Source organism: Poromitra crassiceps (assembly GCF_964638095.1).
Source record: "Poromitra crassiceps genome assembly, chromosome: 3".
NCBI classification, from domain to species: Eukaryota; Metazoa; Chordata; class Actinopteri; order Beryciformes; family Melamphaidae; genus Poromitra; species Poromitra crassiceps.
Window position 1 is genome coordinate 28435461 of NC_139625.1, and position 17092 is coordinate 28452552.

At 42.0% G+C, this 17092-nt stretch overlaps 1 protein-coding gene across 2 annotated transcripts in view; it reads left to right on the forward strand.

Moving 5' to 3' along the window:
* Nucleotides 1–3809: 3809 nt before the first annotated feature.
* ppm1aa (protein phosphatase, Mg2+/Mn2+ dependent, 1Aa) overlaps nucleotides 3810–17092 on the forward strand; it is a 30548-nt gene continuing 17265 nt past the window's right edge. For both annotated transcript variants that reach the window (XM_083632881.1, XM_083632882.1), the window contains exons 1-5: nucleotides 3810–4102; nucleotides 5090–5943; nucleotides 6053–6170; nucleotides 7714–7825; nucleotides 7992–8049. In XM_083632881.1, the coding sequence (XP_083489007.1) occupies nucleotides 5107–5943; nucleotides 6053–6170; nucleotides 7714–7825; nucleotides 7992–8049 (1125 nt within the window). In that variant the 5' untranslated portion in view covers nucleotides 3810–4102; nucleotides 5090–5106. The remainder of the gene's footprint in view (nucleotides 4103–5089; nucleotides 5944–6052; nucleotides 6171–7713; nucleotides 7826–7991; nucleotides 8050–17092) is intronic.

The window sequence follows — 17092 nt, forward strand, 5'->3', positions numbered from 1 at the left end:
GATGCATCTGAATCCTGGGCAGGAACACCCAATGAAGAGCAAAGAGGTGTGTCTCATCGTCTGGACGGAAGAGTCCTTCACACTCCAAGTGCCAAAAGAGAGAGTGGAAGAGCTCTGTCACACAGGTGAAGACATCCCTCCAGAGTCTCTCTATTCTGTTGGGGGGTAAAATATACATATGATGTAAATCACAAGGAGGCATGCTAGTAATATTACATGACATTGCATTACAGTCATTAACCAGATGCTTTTATACAAAGCGACTGACACCTGACTAATCACTTCATCCAACAGTATGGCACAGGAAATAAAGATGCATTGCCCACCAAAACTTCAGGAAGTGGTGGAACTGGTGCAAGTAGCCTATTCTAATTGGTGTAAGGTGTTGTAGAATATTGTAACAGAAATACGACTACTTGTGAAAGAAATACCTCTGGTTATGAACACTTCTCCCGGCAATGTGAGAGTGTCTGTCGGTACCTCTGTTGGCCACCATGTAGCTTGCTATGTCCCTGTTCTCGCCCCCTTTATCGCTGCGAACCCTGGATGGCAAGCCGTGTGCATGGACAGCCTCAAGAAAATGGGAACAGACCGTCTCAGCACGGTTGTTGTTGGATGCTCTGAGAAACACAACCATTCTGCTGAAACCATCTATGCCTCCATGGATGATGATGCGCCACCTTCAGAAAACATGGACATTTTCTTAAGACAAATCTTTGATGAATGTTTTTTTCTCAACTTATAATGATTCATAGCAATAATGCATATTTATGTAGTGCTTTTCATTCTTGCGTGCAACTTGGATACCTGATGAGCTTATGATTCCCATCAATGTGCCACAGGCAGTTTGGCGCGGGGACACTGTAGACTCTTCTTCTTATTGTGTTCAGCTGTAGTGTACGCTCCAATACGCCCTCTGGGTCAATGCGTCTCATTGATTGTTGGACTCGGACACCTATGATCATAACATAAAATAACAGCGATCATTACTTAAGCAATTTACCACAAGAGGCAATGGGTTATTACAATGTAACCCACCCCATCACCCAGTTCACAAATATTCATGCATGAAATGGATGTTGTGGTGGAATAGTTACTTTATTCAGGCTACTCTAATGGCCAAATAACCAAATTGCAGAATGTTGTTTTTACATCAGTGGTGGTAAATGAGTAGGTAGGCTATACTGGATGTCCATAGCTAAACTGAATCCGACTGCATACTCTGAACTCTGATGCCTCTCCCTTGAAGATGTCCTCTCATCATCTTGTATCCACAGTTTGGAAACATTTGCTGGATATCAGCGATGATGGTGTCCAGGTGCTCATCTTCCACATCAGAGAAGAAATCAGATACCCTAATTGTGGGAGGGGGGGGGGTATTATCTTACATTCATACGTTCATCGTGAAACATTCATAAATGTGCCCCTTTGTGTTTTCCTGTCATCTTACATCCTGTGAGTGAGCCAGACTGACACAGGTGTAGCCTACATCACTGGTTCTCAACTGGTGTAGCCTCAGGACCCACTATTTTCCTTGTCATGAAGTCGCGACCCAAATTTCAGATTTTTTTTTAAACCACTCAAATTTATTGCACAAAAAATAGTGCATTAATTTAATACACAATGCCTTCATGCACTGTTATAAACCTCAAATGAACAAAAAAGTGCAACTAGGGCTAAAAACCAATTGAAATAAGGCAGACTTGAATTACAGGCCTATATGTTTTTAAATTTAAACAAGTCAAACTGGTCATGCTCAGAAAGTCTTATTTGAACTGTATGAAATATGAAATAAAAGGCAGACTTATCTTGAATTACATGCCTATATGTTTTTAAACAAGTTAATAATAATAATAATAATAATAATAATAATAATAATAATAATAATAATAATAATAATAATAATAAAACAAGTTAATCTGGTCATGCTAATCCAGTTTCAATAATCTGAATTTAACTAATATGAAATAAAAAGTAATCACAGGCAGGCTATATGCTTTTTAGTTAAACTGGTCATAACTTTTAATTAAACTGGGGCCATGCTAATCCAGTTTCAATCATCTGAATTGAACTAAAATTAAATATGAAATGAAAGGGCAGACTTCTCTTGAATTACAGGCAGAGCATATGCTTCAGCTTGTTAAACAAGTAAAACTGGTCAGGCTAATCCAGTTTCAATAATCTTAACTCAAATGAAATATGATTTTTTTTTTTTTTTTTTTTTTTGCCAATGTCCGCGACCCAATCAAAACGGCCCCGCGACCCGACCCACCAGTTGAGAAACGCTGGCCTACATTATGGTTCTGCTCCATTGTAACAGCCTCAGTTACAGGGTCAGGTTATTGTTATCAAATGACACCTGGGGTGCGTTCAGAGCTACTGTTGCTAAGTGTAAGACGTCAGTAACTTTGGAACTAACTGAAGCAAACGGGATGGAGAGTGTGTGCCACGAACATAGTTTGCTCCTGTTGGCTGAATCTGAACGCACCCTGGTCAGTCTGGCTTTTAGGCCTACAGATGTAAGAGGACATGCCCTTTAATGCTAGCTAGCCAGTTAGGGAAGTCTGACTGACCTTATATCGTTTTGCTCCATTCTTCTCCTGATAGTCCTCAACGAAACATATAGTGCACCTGCAACCGCTGTTGCTGATATGCCCAACTCGAGGTAGCGTTCAATCACACTCACCGGGATGTCCATTTTGGGACGGCCTGGTTGGCCAGTTGCAGTGATCGCTGTTTCATGTGCTGATGCGTTTGGCGTAAAAGTTTGCTGTCTAATGGTCTCCAATGCAGTCACCGTTGCTTGAGGAAATTCCTCTCCGGTAGCAGCAGAGATTTGCCCCATTCGACCCAACAGCCACTCTACCCGGTACAACACAAAATCATCTGAAACAGTGTTTTGCTCCACTTGAAGTAGGAGACCACGGATACCTTCGCGGACGATCTCGAGTGGGTCCATTTTAAAAGATGAAAAACCCCAGGTGCTTTTAGTCCCAAGCTTCAATGCTCCTGGCCAATCCCGGCGCCACAGGGCGTGGTTATTGCTTATCCTATGTGCGAATAGAAATCACGCACTCGAGCCTCCATAGCTGAGTGGAGGAACGGAGTGATTACGTCACAACTAAAAAAAACGGGAAACATTCCTGACTGACATTGAAAATGCAATACACATATTGAAAATGCAATACACATATTGAAAATGCAATACACATATTGAAAATGCAATACACATATTGAAAATACAATACACATATTGAAAATACAATACATATATTGAAAATACAATACACATATTGGAAATACAATACACATATTGGAAATACAATACACATCTCGAAAATCCAACAACTGTATTGTATTTTCGATATGTGTATTGTATTTCGATATGTGTATTGTATTTCAATGTGTGTATTGTATTTGATTATGGCATGAATCACCCATGCCAAAATTCAATACAATACACACATTGAAATACAATACACATATTGAAAAGGCAATACACATATTGAAAATACAATACACATCTCGAAAATACAATACAGTTGTTGGATTTTCGAGATGTGTATTGTATTTTCAATATGTGTATTGTATTTAAGCATTTTGCTATTGTATTTATTGTTACACATGTATTGTATTTTCAATATATGTATTGTATTTCCAATATATGTATTGTATTTCAATGTGTGTATTGTATTTAGTTGTGTGTATTGTATTTGATTTAGGCACGATCCACCCTCCATACTCAGCAGCTAGCTAGCAAGCTGTCAAGCTGTCAAGTGGAGAGGCTGGGACAAACGTTTCGCCTTCAATCTATTTGGACACAAAAAGCTCCGGCCCACAATTTGAAAAGAAAATCTACTAGAATATACCTTAGATCGCCAACTGAGATAATGTAATGCATCACGGGCGTACGCAAACAGGGAGCTCTGCACTTACACAATTTATATGCACTGAGTCTGAGTGACGACTGCTAGCTAACTAGCTAGCTAGCTTAGCTAAACCGCAAACCCCCCTCATCTCGTCGGTGAACCCTCTCTGGTGTGAACTGCGACTTGCCGCTGTCGCAGCTTCTGTTGCTGTTAACCGATATTTGGAATACTTGGTAAGTCATAACGGATAATGTCTGCATGATGTTTACTCGTAAGCTAACTGTCAAAATGCTGTTGAGCAACCTTAGCTAGCTGTTAGCATTTGGCGACAGTAGCAAGGCCGCGGGCTCTCCTTGCCTGGCTAACGATGGTAACGTTAGGGAGAGGCCTGTCAAAGTTAGCTGTGAGGGACAAGGGTCAAGGCCCACAACGAGGCAACGCTGTTTGTTTGTTTTGGTTGCCCTCTTGCCACTGAGACTGTTAACTTTTTGAGTTAATAGCCAAGAGCGAAAAACCCCCTTCTTTGTCAGTTTGCTAATGATGTAACTAGCACACCACAGGTACGTTAGCATTAACGCCAGTTAAATTTGTCAAATGTCCCGAAATTGTTTTCGTGCTTCACGTTAAGTTAACGAGTAACCAGCCGGTCCGTTAGCTAGCTAACGTTATGCAGACATTTAACATTAGCTTAGAATGACGTTCGTTTTAACCTAACAAAGTGTGTTGACCTGCTCTGCAGTGCGAGGGTCAGTCAGATCGATGCTGCCCAGTGTTATATTCAAAATACTATTAAGTAACGTTAGTTGGTAATATTAACTATTTTTAATGTTGCCTTAATCACCCAGTGATTATAGGGCGTTTTAATTTGATCTATGCTAGCAGTCGTTGTACCTAATATGTAGCCAAATATGTACCCAGGTCTACTATTTTTAGACTGAACTCAGCTCCAAGATGCTAATCTTTTTGCCATAAAAGGATGACAGCCGTGCCATCTGTTTTTTTAACACAATTTATATTAGATTTTTTTCCCCCTTCTATGCAGTACATTACTCAACATAGATATTATTTTTGGAAAATGATCTTGAACATGGCTAATTACTTTCTGTCTAATAATAAGTTGAAACGAAGCAGTACATTCCCACACAGTTCCTAGTTTTTTGGTGATATATCAGAACATTTGTGTCTCTAAATAAATGTCATTCTTTTAATTTGTTCTGTAGGTTTTAAGAGGGACACAATGGGGGCGTTTTTGGACAAGCCAAAGATGGAAAAGTACAATTCCCACGGTGAGGGTAACAACCTGCACTATGGTCTGAGTAGTATGCAGGGCTGGCGGGTAGAGATGGAAGATGCACATACGTCTGTAATTGGTCTGCCTCATGGTCTCGACCTCTGGTCCTTCTTTGCTGTTTATGATGGGCACGCTGGCTCCCAGGTGGCCAAGTACTGCTGTGAGCACCTGCTGGAGCACATCACGAGCACCCCAGACTTCCAGAGCGCCCTGGAAGAAGTGCCCTCCGTGGATAGTGTGAAGAGTGGAATCCGCACTGGGTTCCTGCAGATCGACGAACACATGCGGACCATCTCTGAGAAGAAGCATGGCGTGGACCGCAGCGGCTCCACTGCAGTAGGGGTGATGATTTCTCCAGGCCACGTCTACTTCATCAACTGCGGAGACTCGCGGGGACTCCTCTGCCGGGGCGGAACTGTGCACTTCTTCACACAGGATCACAAGCCCAGCAACCCACTGGAGAAGGAGAGGATCCAGAATGCTGGCGGCTCAGTCATGATCCAGCGAGTGAATGGGTCTCTAGCAGTGTCGCGGGCTCTGGGAGATTTCGACTACAAATGCGTGCATGGAAAGGGCCCCACAGAGCAGCTCGTCTCACCTGAGCCTGAGGTCTATGCAATAGAGAGATCTGAGGGGGAAGATGAATTCATTGTGCTAGCCTGTGATGGCATCTGGGATGTCATGGCCAATGAGGAACTGTGTGAGTTTGTCAGATCCAGGCTAGAGGTGACGGATGATCTTGAAAGAGTCTGCAATGAAATTGTTGACACCTGCTTGTACAAGGTATGGCATTAATGCTCACAAAATTAACTGTGGCATTAGTAATACACTTGACTTGATTTTGGTATGATTGATTTACATGACATCTGCATATCTTTGTTTTTGTCAACAGGGAAGCCGGGACAATATGAGTGTTGTGCTAATCTGCTTGCCAGGGGCCCCAAAGGTATCTCCAGAAGCTGTGAAACGGGAGGCGGAGCTGGATAAATACCTGGAGAGCAGAGTAGAAGGTAGGTAGCAAAATAGGAATTGGCATCTATTTTTTATTACCCCCCCTTTCTGGTCCTTTAACACTTCCTTTTCCTTGTACAGAGCACCAGAGTTTCCCTTGCATGCTTTTTGTTTGTGTGTTATGTTTTGTTTTGTTGTCCCCTTGCCCCCAGCCTGGGCAGCCAAGGTAGTGTAGCAGCACAGCACGATTCTCAGACAGGGATTGAGTATTGAGAACTGGTTCCTGACTCGTCAGAACCAGTGTCCAAAATGTACTTGTTTGCTCACCTGACCAGAATTATTGTTGCTGATCGATGCGCTGTGTCATTGGCTGTTGTGCTCTCTCGTAGGTGTTCAAATATGTGGCTGGTCGCCTAAATAACCCAAATTGTTGATGCTCAATAGTGAAGCTTTTGAGTTTTCATCAAACGCCGTTGCCATGGCGACGCATTATCCGCCATGAAACAGGAAGATCTTTTTGAGATGCTAGGAATGCTTGAAAGCTTGGCGCACGCACCAGAGTGATGAGGATTTTCATCTGATATGGGCCTTGGGCTTGGGTGTGGCAAGATGGCTGGATAGCAGCCCATTGCAGCTGCGGCACACCCCGACGTGCACAAAGGTGCAAAGGGCCAATCATCGCTACTTCAATCAGCTTTAATCATTTGTCCTTGAAAAGTGCTTGTGTATAATTACAAAGGAGTGGCAAGGCAACCCTGTATGAAGTTTTCATCACTCTTCTTTTGATTTGATTTCCTCGTGGTCAGAGAGTGTGTACCGACACGGTGACCAGCAGGAACAGAATTTGAGAACAGGCAAAGGCAAATGGCTGCATTTACCCAAGGCAATTATAAAAAAAGTTTTTTCTAATAAAAGATATAAAAGTTGACTAATAGCAATAATAATCTACAGTTAATTATACACATCATTTTGTGTGAATGAGTCACCTTTGCAAAAATCGTAGCCATCTCATTTTGGAATTAAACTTGACACCTGTTGTCCTGTACTGATCCAACAACCACAGATAACTGCTTGTGTGTCAAACCCAATTCTGCTTAATATTTTTCTACTGTAGGTAGATGACCTTGATCCTCAACCCCACGTACCAACACCCTTATACCTTCTCAGGTTGGGGGGGCATATTTGACATCACAAATGTATCAAATTAGTAACTAGTAGTCATCTAATGAGCTACTCATAGCACTTTTGTGCCTTCTTATGGTTATGATGGCATATCTTAGAATGCCAATGTGTGGATCAGTGGTTTATAGTTAATATACTTTTTTTTGCATGGTATACAATGAACAGGGAAAAGTTCAGCTGTACGAAATGATTGTAGATATGGAATAAAATACCAAATTGTCACTTTCATGGATCCTATTGTCCCAATAAATCTAATATCTGCCTCCTTAAAACCATATCACTTGCTGTAGAGCAGAGTATAGACCTCATGTAATAATGGATGTGAATGAAAGGGAAGGCGTTTAATCGCACAATTCAATTTATATTTTACATTTTCTACCCATCTGACTGAGTATGTTTGTTCCCATTGTTCTCCAACAGAGATCATCAAAAAGCAGGGTGAAGAAGGAGTCCCGGATTTGGTCCATGTAATGCGGACGTTAGCATCTGAGAGCATCCCAAATCTCCCTCCCGGAGGAGAGCTGGCAAGCAAGTGAGTCAGCTTTGTAATTAGAACCAATCTTTTTTTGGGGGTCTTTTTGCAAATTGCTGACAGAATTAGTTATTGTCCGAGTTTGATCATTGAGCACAATGTTTTATTTCCCCTCATTTTCATGAAAGCTAAACCTGTACTGTTGATTTGTTTTGTTTCCCCTCAGACGAAGCGTTATTGAAGCGGTGTACAACAAACTGAACCCCTACCGAAGTGATGACACAGTAAGTATCCCAGCTTGTCTAGCTCAGAAATGTAACTCCCTGCAGGTGTGCTTTGTTTGAGTGTCTGTGCACGCTTCCTGATGTGTGACCAGCCAATTTCAACCTTTTGTGTTAATGCGTGCCATTATTATTTAACAAGATGGATCAAGAAAATAGCTTTGTGGTCAAGTGTGGGGGCTATAATGGGATGGAGTGGCAATTTCTAAAATATAGTACAACCAAAGAAGAACGATGGACTAGTGACCGCTGTGTGATGTTGGGATAGGCTCCAGCTCCCTGCAAACCCCAGAAAATGAAAGAACCATTACATTGTGGCAATAATACAATGCGGTATGACTGACATCAGCACGGTCACATTGCATCCCTTAAATAGACCTAGTAAACCTTCAATTCCTAACTTGACTTTGACAAGAAACCACAGGCACAGGTATGTTCTTTGCAAAAAAAAAATCAATCTCACTCCACATTGAGACTGTCACGACGAATTTCAATATTTGAATTTGTCGAATGTCAAAAAAAATCATATGGAATTTAAATCTCAAACTACCAGTCGTATGCATCAAAAAACTTTAATATTAATTGTAATACATAGTAAAATCTTAAGTTTGCCTGTGTGTGGTATATGGTTGGTTGGAATGAAAACCTGTGTACTCTTCCATGACACAGGACTGGGCACCACTGGTGTAGAGGGGACTTTGCTCATCCTGCCTCTGGGTCTTCACATGCCTTTATGCAAACTCCAGGTTTGCTGTCATGTGCCTTCAAGCTTCCTTCTGGCTAGTCTGCAATTCAGCCCAGTTTTGGAGCCTTCTTTATTCTGTGAGCTCCCAATACTTTAGGAATTGTTTTATACCCTGCCTCCTCAATTGTCTCTAAATGCTCTGGGCAGTTCATGGTCCACCTGGTGGTTTCTGTTTGTTTCTCTAAATGACATACACTGTCATCTGTGTGGCCCCTCATATAGACATAGGTGTTTTGTTCAAAGTCATGTAAAATCAATTGAATTGGCCATAGTTGGACTCTAATCAAGTTGACATCTCATGGTTATTCCAAGGTATTTCCATGCACTTGAACTAAATCTGTCGCTGCAAAGTAGTTTAATACTTTGTGACTCAAAACATTTCAGCTTCTGAATACAGGCTGTAACATCATAAGATACAATCAAAGTTGAAGGGGTTAAATACTTTCTGAAGGCACTGTAATTGATCAGATTATGCAGTCAGATAGAGTGGTCTATTATTAGAGGATCTATGTCATAACACACAAATAGGTCAATAGTGTGTAAACTAATCTAGAATGCCTACAAGTAAAAAGGGGGAAATGTTAATGGAGGGGACTAAGGCTACGTTCACACAGCAAACCTTAGTGCTTGAATCTGATTTGTTGCTCACATCTGATTTTATGTGTGGCTGTGGCCCATATGAGACTCCAGTGTGAACAGGTCACGGCCCTGAAGTGACCCGCATGCGTAGAAGAACAACAATAACGGCACATGCAGCACACTGCTGTTCTACGTAAACCCAGAAGAAGACAGCAGTAAACATGGCGGTAGCTGACGATGTTGTTTCATCTGTTGTTTATGTTTACAGTTTAATTTACAAGTTATTGTACAGTGGAAGCCAGCGAATACGGGAGCAGATGATAGCGAGGAGGAGGAAGAGAAAGAGAGCCAACATTTTAATAATGGCTTTCTGTGAAGCAATAGCTGCTACTTCTTGCTAATACTTATAAGGTCTAAAACCTCACTGTCCCTCCACTGATTACCTCCCTCGCATCTGTCCTCCATGTTTGTAATCACAATCTGCCCGCTTCGTCCTCCCTCTTCCTGCCAGCGCAGAATAGTGACGAATGTCGCTCTGGAATGACGTAAACTGAAGCATTAAGTCAGATATGGGCCAGATGTCTGTTCACACCAGAGTCACATTCCAAAACATCAGATTCACATCCGATGTTTTTCCACATTTGAAAGTAGCCCAGGTCGACTCGTCTTTAAAAAAGTCACTTTCAATGTGACTTGTACTGTTCACACAGTCATGAAAAAGACTGACCTGCGGCACTTAGATTGAAAGATTAGATTCAAGCACTAAGGATGGCTGTGTGAACGTAGCCTAAGACTGGTTTAAAAAAGGGATATTGATCACCCCTTTAAAAAGATTGCTCCAATGTGAGAGAAGGTCTTAAAATAAAGGACATATTTGACAGGACATCATTGGCAGAAGTTTCTGAATAACAAAACAAGTATGTTGTACAATACTGTACAGTAAAAAAAAAAATCCAAGCTTGAAAAGATGTCATTATTACATATATCCCTCATGCTAATACGTTATCTTGGTATAAAAGCTGTGAATATGACTATTATTGACTAATAATACTTTAATGGAAACTGGAAAAGGGTCTAAATCCAGTGAGGCATGCTGGTTTCATTGAAAGTTAAATTGACACCTACTGTAGTGCCAGAAATGTAGTTTTGCCATTGTCAGTCTATCGAGCAACGCCAGGAACAATGTTGTTGTAAATGTATTCCCCCGCCCATGTCTTTCTACTATCCATTATGCTTATTGATTTGTTTAATTTTCCACTTAACTCATAATACAAAGCAGCCTGGCTTGAGTCAGCCCCTTTAGTTGTTTGATGTAGCTCTGTTTCCAGGGAAGGTATTGGCTCTGTCCTGGTTTTGACATCACTCAGTACGTTTACATGACACTTCCGCCTAAAACCGGACTTTTGAAATACATGTAAACATGTTAGCTCGACTGAAATCGAAGTTATAAAAGTCCGATTAACACACCCAGATAAGGCGATTGGGAGTCGATTAATCCTGCATGTATACAGGGCAGTCAGACTGGAACTGGACGAGGCGATCAGCGCATGAGTCGAACAGCGTGTAAAACTGTTACGTTAGCGGCCAGGGAGCGGTTAGCTAAAGCTAAACGTGAAGTTTGTTGATGTAGTAGCTACATCTGTGTCTAGGTTTTTATGCCTCCGCCGGCGATAGCCAGGCCGGAGGCATTATGGATCCCGGTTGTCCGTCCGTACATACGAGGTTTGTTAACGCGATATCTGAGGAACGCCTTGACGGAACTTCATCAAATTTGCCTTAAACATCCACTTAGACTCAAGGATGATCTGATTAGATTTTGGTGGTCAAAGGTCAAGGTCACTGTGACCTCTCGAACGCCATTTTCAAGCTTGTTAATGGGATATCTCAGGAAGGCCTTGACGGAATTTCATCAAATTTGCCTCAAACATTGACTCTGACTCGAGGATGATCTGATTAGATTTTGGTGGTCAAAGGTCAAGGTCACTGTGACCTCTCAAACTCCATTTTCAAGCTTGTTAACGCGATATCTCAGGAATGCCTTGATGGAATTTCATCAAATTTGCCTCAAACATCGACTTGGACTCAAGGATGAACTGATTAGATGTTGGTGGTCAAAGGTCAAGGTCACTGTGACCTCTTGAATGCCATTTTCAAGCTTGTTAAAGCGATATCTCAGGAAGGCTTTGACGGAATTTCATCAAATTTGCCTCAAACATCGACTTGGACTCAAGGATGATCTGATTAGATTTTGGTGGTCAAAGGTCAAGGTCACTGTGACCTTTCAAACACCATTTTCAAGCTTGTTAACGCGATATCTCAGGAATGCCTTGGCGGAATTTAATCAAATTTGCCTCAAACATCGACTTGGACTCAAGGATGAACTGATTAGATTTTGGTGGTCAAAGGTCAAGGTCACTGACCTCTCGAATGCCATTTTCAAGCTTGTTAATGCGATATCTCAGGAATGCCTTGGCGGATTTTAATCAAATTTGCCTCAAACATCGACTTGGACTCAAGGATGAACTGATTAGATGTTGGTGGTCAAAGGTCAAGGTCACTGTGACCTCTCGAACGCCATTTTCAAGCTTGTTAACGCGATATCTCAGGAATTCCTTGACGGAATTTTATCAAATTTGTCTCAAACATCGACTTGGACTCGAGACTGAACTGATTACATTTTGGTGGTCAAACTTCTATGACCCTATGACCTCATGAACGCCATTCCCAAGTTCGTTAACGCAATATCTCAAGAACGGCTTGATAGAATTTCTTCTGATTTGGCTCAAACATCGACTTGGACGCAAGGATGAACTGATTCCATTTTGGTTATAAAAGGTCAAAGGTCAAGGTCACTGTGACCTCTCAAATGCCATTTTCAAGCTTGTTAACGCGATATCTCAGGAATGTCTTGATGGAATTTCTTCGAATTTGCCTCAAATGTCCATTTGGACTCGAGGACATTTTGGTGGTCAAAGTTCAAGGTCACTGTGACCTCACACACCCAATTTTCAAGCTCTGTAACGCAACATCTCACGAGCGCCTTGACGGAATTTCTTCCAATTTGCCTCAAATGGCGATTTGGACTGTAGAATGAACTAATGGCGGAGGCATAAGTCCGCGTTGCAGTCGTTCTAGTTTTTTTTATGGAATATCTTAGTTTCAACTGTATTGAGCTAACAAGGGCAGCTTTGTGTTATGTGACTATCCCTGCATTTGAACGGTTTATCGGCGCTCTCTCCACATAAACACAACCTCGCTCGACATAAACACAGAACACAGCAAAACAATGTCCTATCACTAAAGACACACAGGGTGCAGCGTCTCTCAACATAAACACACTGCTACACTATTATATGGGCCAGAAGTGATCGTTTTGGGGGAAACATTTGTATAATTATATCATCTTTTTTGAATGAAATAGCTGCATTATTAAGAGACTTGCTGCTACCAGTTGTTAGAATTGGCCAAGCCTGTGGGGAAAGTGCATATCGCCACCTATCGTAGTGGAGGCAACATGATTCCATAAAAAAAATCGATTTCCCACCCGTGCTTGTATACTGGGAGAAGGACAGTAGTCTGAGTAAATAGCCTAATCAAGCTATAAACATAGCTCGACTTAACTGTGCATGTAAACGTACTGAGTGACTATTGAACATACCGAACTGGTCTGTCAGTCATGTTTTAGCCGTTAATGAGAAATGGACTGAATGTTCCGTCACCAATTCTGGGAATAGTGCAAACTCTATTAGGTGTTGTATAAGAATCAAACTGATAATTCAGTATTATGCAAGGAGATGTGAAAAGGTAGTCGGGCATGTACATGCTAATGACACATTGCTAACTGCCTTAAATTAGTAGCTTGCTGACACTTGACTTATACTGTTTTATTGGTTTGGTTCCTTTAGAATTCCTTATAAATCGACCCATATCCAATCAAATATGTCACTTGACATCTTCGATTGCCAGGCTTGTTTGAAAATGGGTTATCGTCAAATCATTATAGCTCATGTGAACTGTGCAAGTTTGGAGTTATTTTTTTGATGATTGACGAGGATTCAGGGATACAGACTTGGCAATGCAGAGAGATTTTGTGATCACATCTGAGAACGGCCTCTCACCAGTGACATAATGCAGGGAAGAAAATGGACGGGGATAGATCTAAAATGACTGATTAGAATGGCCCTATACTGCTCCTGAAATTACACTAGTTTCATAGATGCTAATCAAGCAGTCTCACAAGTGAAGTAATTCTGACATCTTGTCTTTTGGGATAGTTTAGTAGCATTCATAATGAAAGGAAATGTATCCGCTGTCAAAAGGCATGATCTATGATTTTTTTATGCCTCCGCTGCCGATAGCCGTGGCCGGAGGCGTTATGTTTTTGGGTTGTCCGTACGTGCGGCCAACATCCACTTGGACTCAAGGATGAACTGATTAGATGTTGGTGGTCAAAGGTCAAATTCAAGGTCACTGTGATCGCATGTCCGTCCGTTCCATCGAGGAAGTGGGCGGGGCTAGGTAAAAGGGGCCATATCTAGGGATAGGAATGCCGTAGAGAGTCGAGATTCGAGGGGTGGGAGGTTGCGTGGTGAGGGAAAGGGGCGGGCCTAGGGAAAAAGGGCCATAGCTAGGGATAGGAAGGTCGGGGTTCGAGGGGTGGGTAGAGAGAGTTGCTAGGGGGAGGGGTGGGGGGTTCGAGGGGTGGGTAGAGGGTGTTGCTAGGGGGTTGGTGGGGGGGGGGGGTCAAGGAAGCGGGGTGGGGCTAGGGGAAAGGAGCCATAGCTAGGGATAGGAAGATCATAGAGAGTGGGTTCGAGGGGTGGGTAGGGAAGTGGTTGGGGGATGTGGGTGGTTTAGGGGTAGGTGTAGGACCATTTTCCATGTTGAAAACGATAAGCCGTGTTGAGGTACCCCTAAACATTTCCTAAAGTGCCCTAAGGCTGAATGGCCACACCACTGTGTGGTGGGCTTCAAGGTATTTGTGCTTGTATGAGTCTGGACAGACATACGTAGATATAGACTGCAACTTGACTTGTTGGCGGAGGCGAGGCGCTATTTCTAGTTTTCTTTAAAGGGATACTCCAACTTTTTGGGAGTTTCACCCATTTGCCATATCACCCATACATAACCAACATACACAATGCCTTTACCAGCACTCGCCGTGCAGTATACAGTGAGCTACAGTCGTCCAGTTAGTTGGTATCGCCAATTAATTGGAGGAAATGGTACAACCGTTCAAAGTTACCAAAAACACACATTTCTAACAGCGCCAAAAAGCTCTATGTACATGTTGTGACTTGGATACTCACCACGAGATGAAATATCCAAAATGCCGAGAAACGCTCTTTTAAATAGATTGCCGGAACTACTTTCTAAACGTTTCACGTAACTATGGATTATTATTTCATCGCGTGGTGAGTACCCGAGCACGGAGAGTGACGGTAAAGGCATTGTGTATCTTGGCTATGTATGGGCGATATGGCAAATGGCAAAACTCCTCAAAAGTTGGCGTATCCCTTTAATAAAATGAGTCACAAGATCTGGATTGTGCTTTTATGGACGGACAGTGGTTATGGTGTTTTTGGCAGAGTGGGACAAAAAAAAAAATACAATTGTGGCGCTATAATTATTTCCCTGGTTTACATATTTGTTTACAACCCAATTTTAGGTCTCACTTTTCAGATAGCTTACCGTATGTATAAAATATAACACTTTTAAGGTAGTGACATTAACACTTTCAGTGCCACGGCCCTTGGGCAAAAGGTTGCTTGCTGTGCCACATAGGCCGCAATGCATTTTAAAACAGTCATATAATTTCTTTAATAATTACTATGTAAACACTGAACACGCACAAATAACGATGAGACTCTCTTCTATCACCTGCAAAAAAAAGTTTATTGATCCCATTTTCCGTTCTTTAGTTATGAGCCGGAGAAGATAGCTTGATTGAACGAAAAACAGAGCTTTTTTTCTACGAGCTGAGATAATGAGCCTTTTGTGAAATTAAACATTTCAAGCACATCACTGACTCTGAAGCTAATTTTCTGATGTAGTCACACCTCAAAAATAATTTCCTTCAATAAAACAGTGAAGGCAAGGGAATTTTGTTTGGAAGAATAATATTTTTAGCTGAAACCAGCAGCGCTGGCGCCTGCATGCGCTGCTGGTTGCAGCTTCTTGCTGATCTTTTGCTGCTGGTGGGCATCGGATATTCTGGCTTGCGTTTGCCAACCCTGTCCTGCTGTCTGGGTCTGTGTTGTGTACTTGGCTCTGCGTGCCCACCTCCCCCCCTCCTCCTCCCCCCCCCCGTTGTGGGAGGAGTGTCTCTCTGCTCTGCTGTTTTCTCTGCCTGTGCTCAGCACTGAAAAAGTCCGCTAGATCCTGCTTTTTTACAGCCGCGTGTACCAGCTCCCATGCTTCAAGTTGAGAATAATAACAAATCCACGGCTGATCATGCAAATGGGTGTTGCAGCGGACACGGAGGCTGTTGCAGCGGACACCGAGGTGCTCAATTGTGATAGCAGATTGGCTGCTGCAGGGGCACAGCTAAACGTTGCTTCAATGAAGCCGCTGCATACGGACGGATGCGATGCGATTTCCTTCCCCCCAATGACTTCTTCTGTGTGTTTCACTCCACGTTCTCTCATCTGGAGAGCGCTGTCGCCACCTAAGGGTTCTGTAAAATAGGTTAGACACATTCAATACCTCTGATATTGTAAGAGGCGATGTAAGAGGCATAGATCGACACCCCCCCGTCAAAATTTTTTTTTCGAGTTATTGACGCCATTTGGCGTCGCTGGCACTCTACGGTAAATTTCTAATGACGCCATATGGCGTCGCTGGCACTGAATGTGTTAAGCTCAAGTAAAAAAAAATCGATCTAATTAACTTGCACAATGTTGACTTACGGTAGTTTATATTACAGATTACTTATTTAACTTTTATGGTGAAGGGAAAAAGTCCATACGGATTTCTTACCAATATCAGCTTGCTCCACTCTTTTAGGACAGAATGCAGGAATTTTTCTCCTGCTTTGAAAAGAATAAATCCTCACTTATGTAATTGCTTTTACTGTTAGGGAGATTGGTAAGCTAGTGAAGCTACTTTAGCTACTAGCTGCCAAGCTGGCTGCAGACAGCTGACCCATTGTAGCCAGGTAACATTACAGCATGCCGAAATACACTACAGTGAAAAAGTCTTAGGCACATGTAATTTTTTTTTTTATCATAAAGTGACAATGCTTTCAAAAATTATGAAATATAAAATTTCTTAAATTATAAAATGTACTATAAAGAGCAGTCTACTGACACACTAATGCAGAAAACAAACATCTAAGACAAAGGTTTATATAAAAAAAAAAGTATATGGTATCTAAGACGTTTGCACAGTACTGTAGGATTTTCAGTGATGTATCCCACAGATAATTCTTAGTTAAAGTTATAATCCATAAGATTTCAGTTTTGTTCTCTTGGGTGACACCTATGGCGATGAGTCGTAATTGCAGGAGAGATCCAAACAGTGTTATTATGTGACATTAGTCAGTTTGTTCGGCCATAGTAACCACCCGTAATGCTAGCAGAGACCGGAAAAAAGTCGCTTGTTATCCTGCTTCACACAAGAGTTGTTGTGAACCTACAGTAACCTACAGAGTGAGTCTATTGTGTTAGCTCCGCCCACCCTGTGAACCTACAGTAACCTACAGAGTGAGTCTATTGGGTTAGC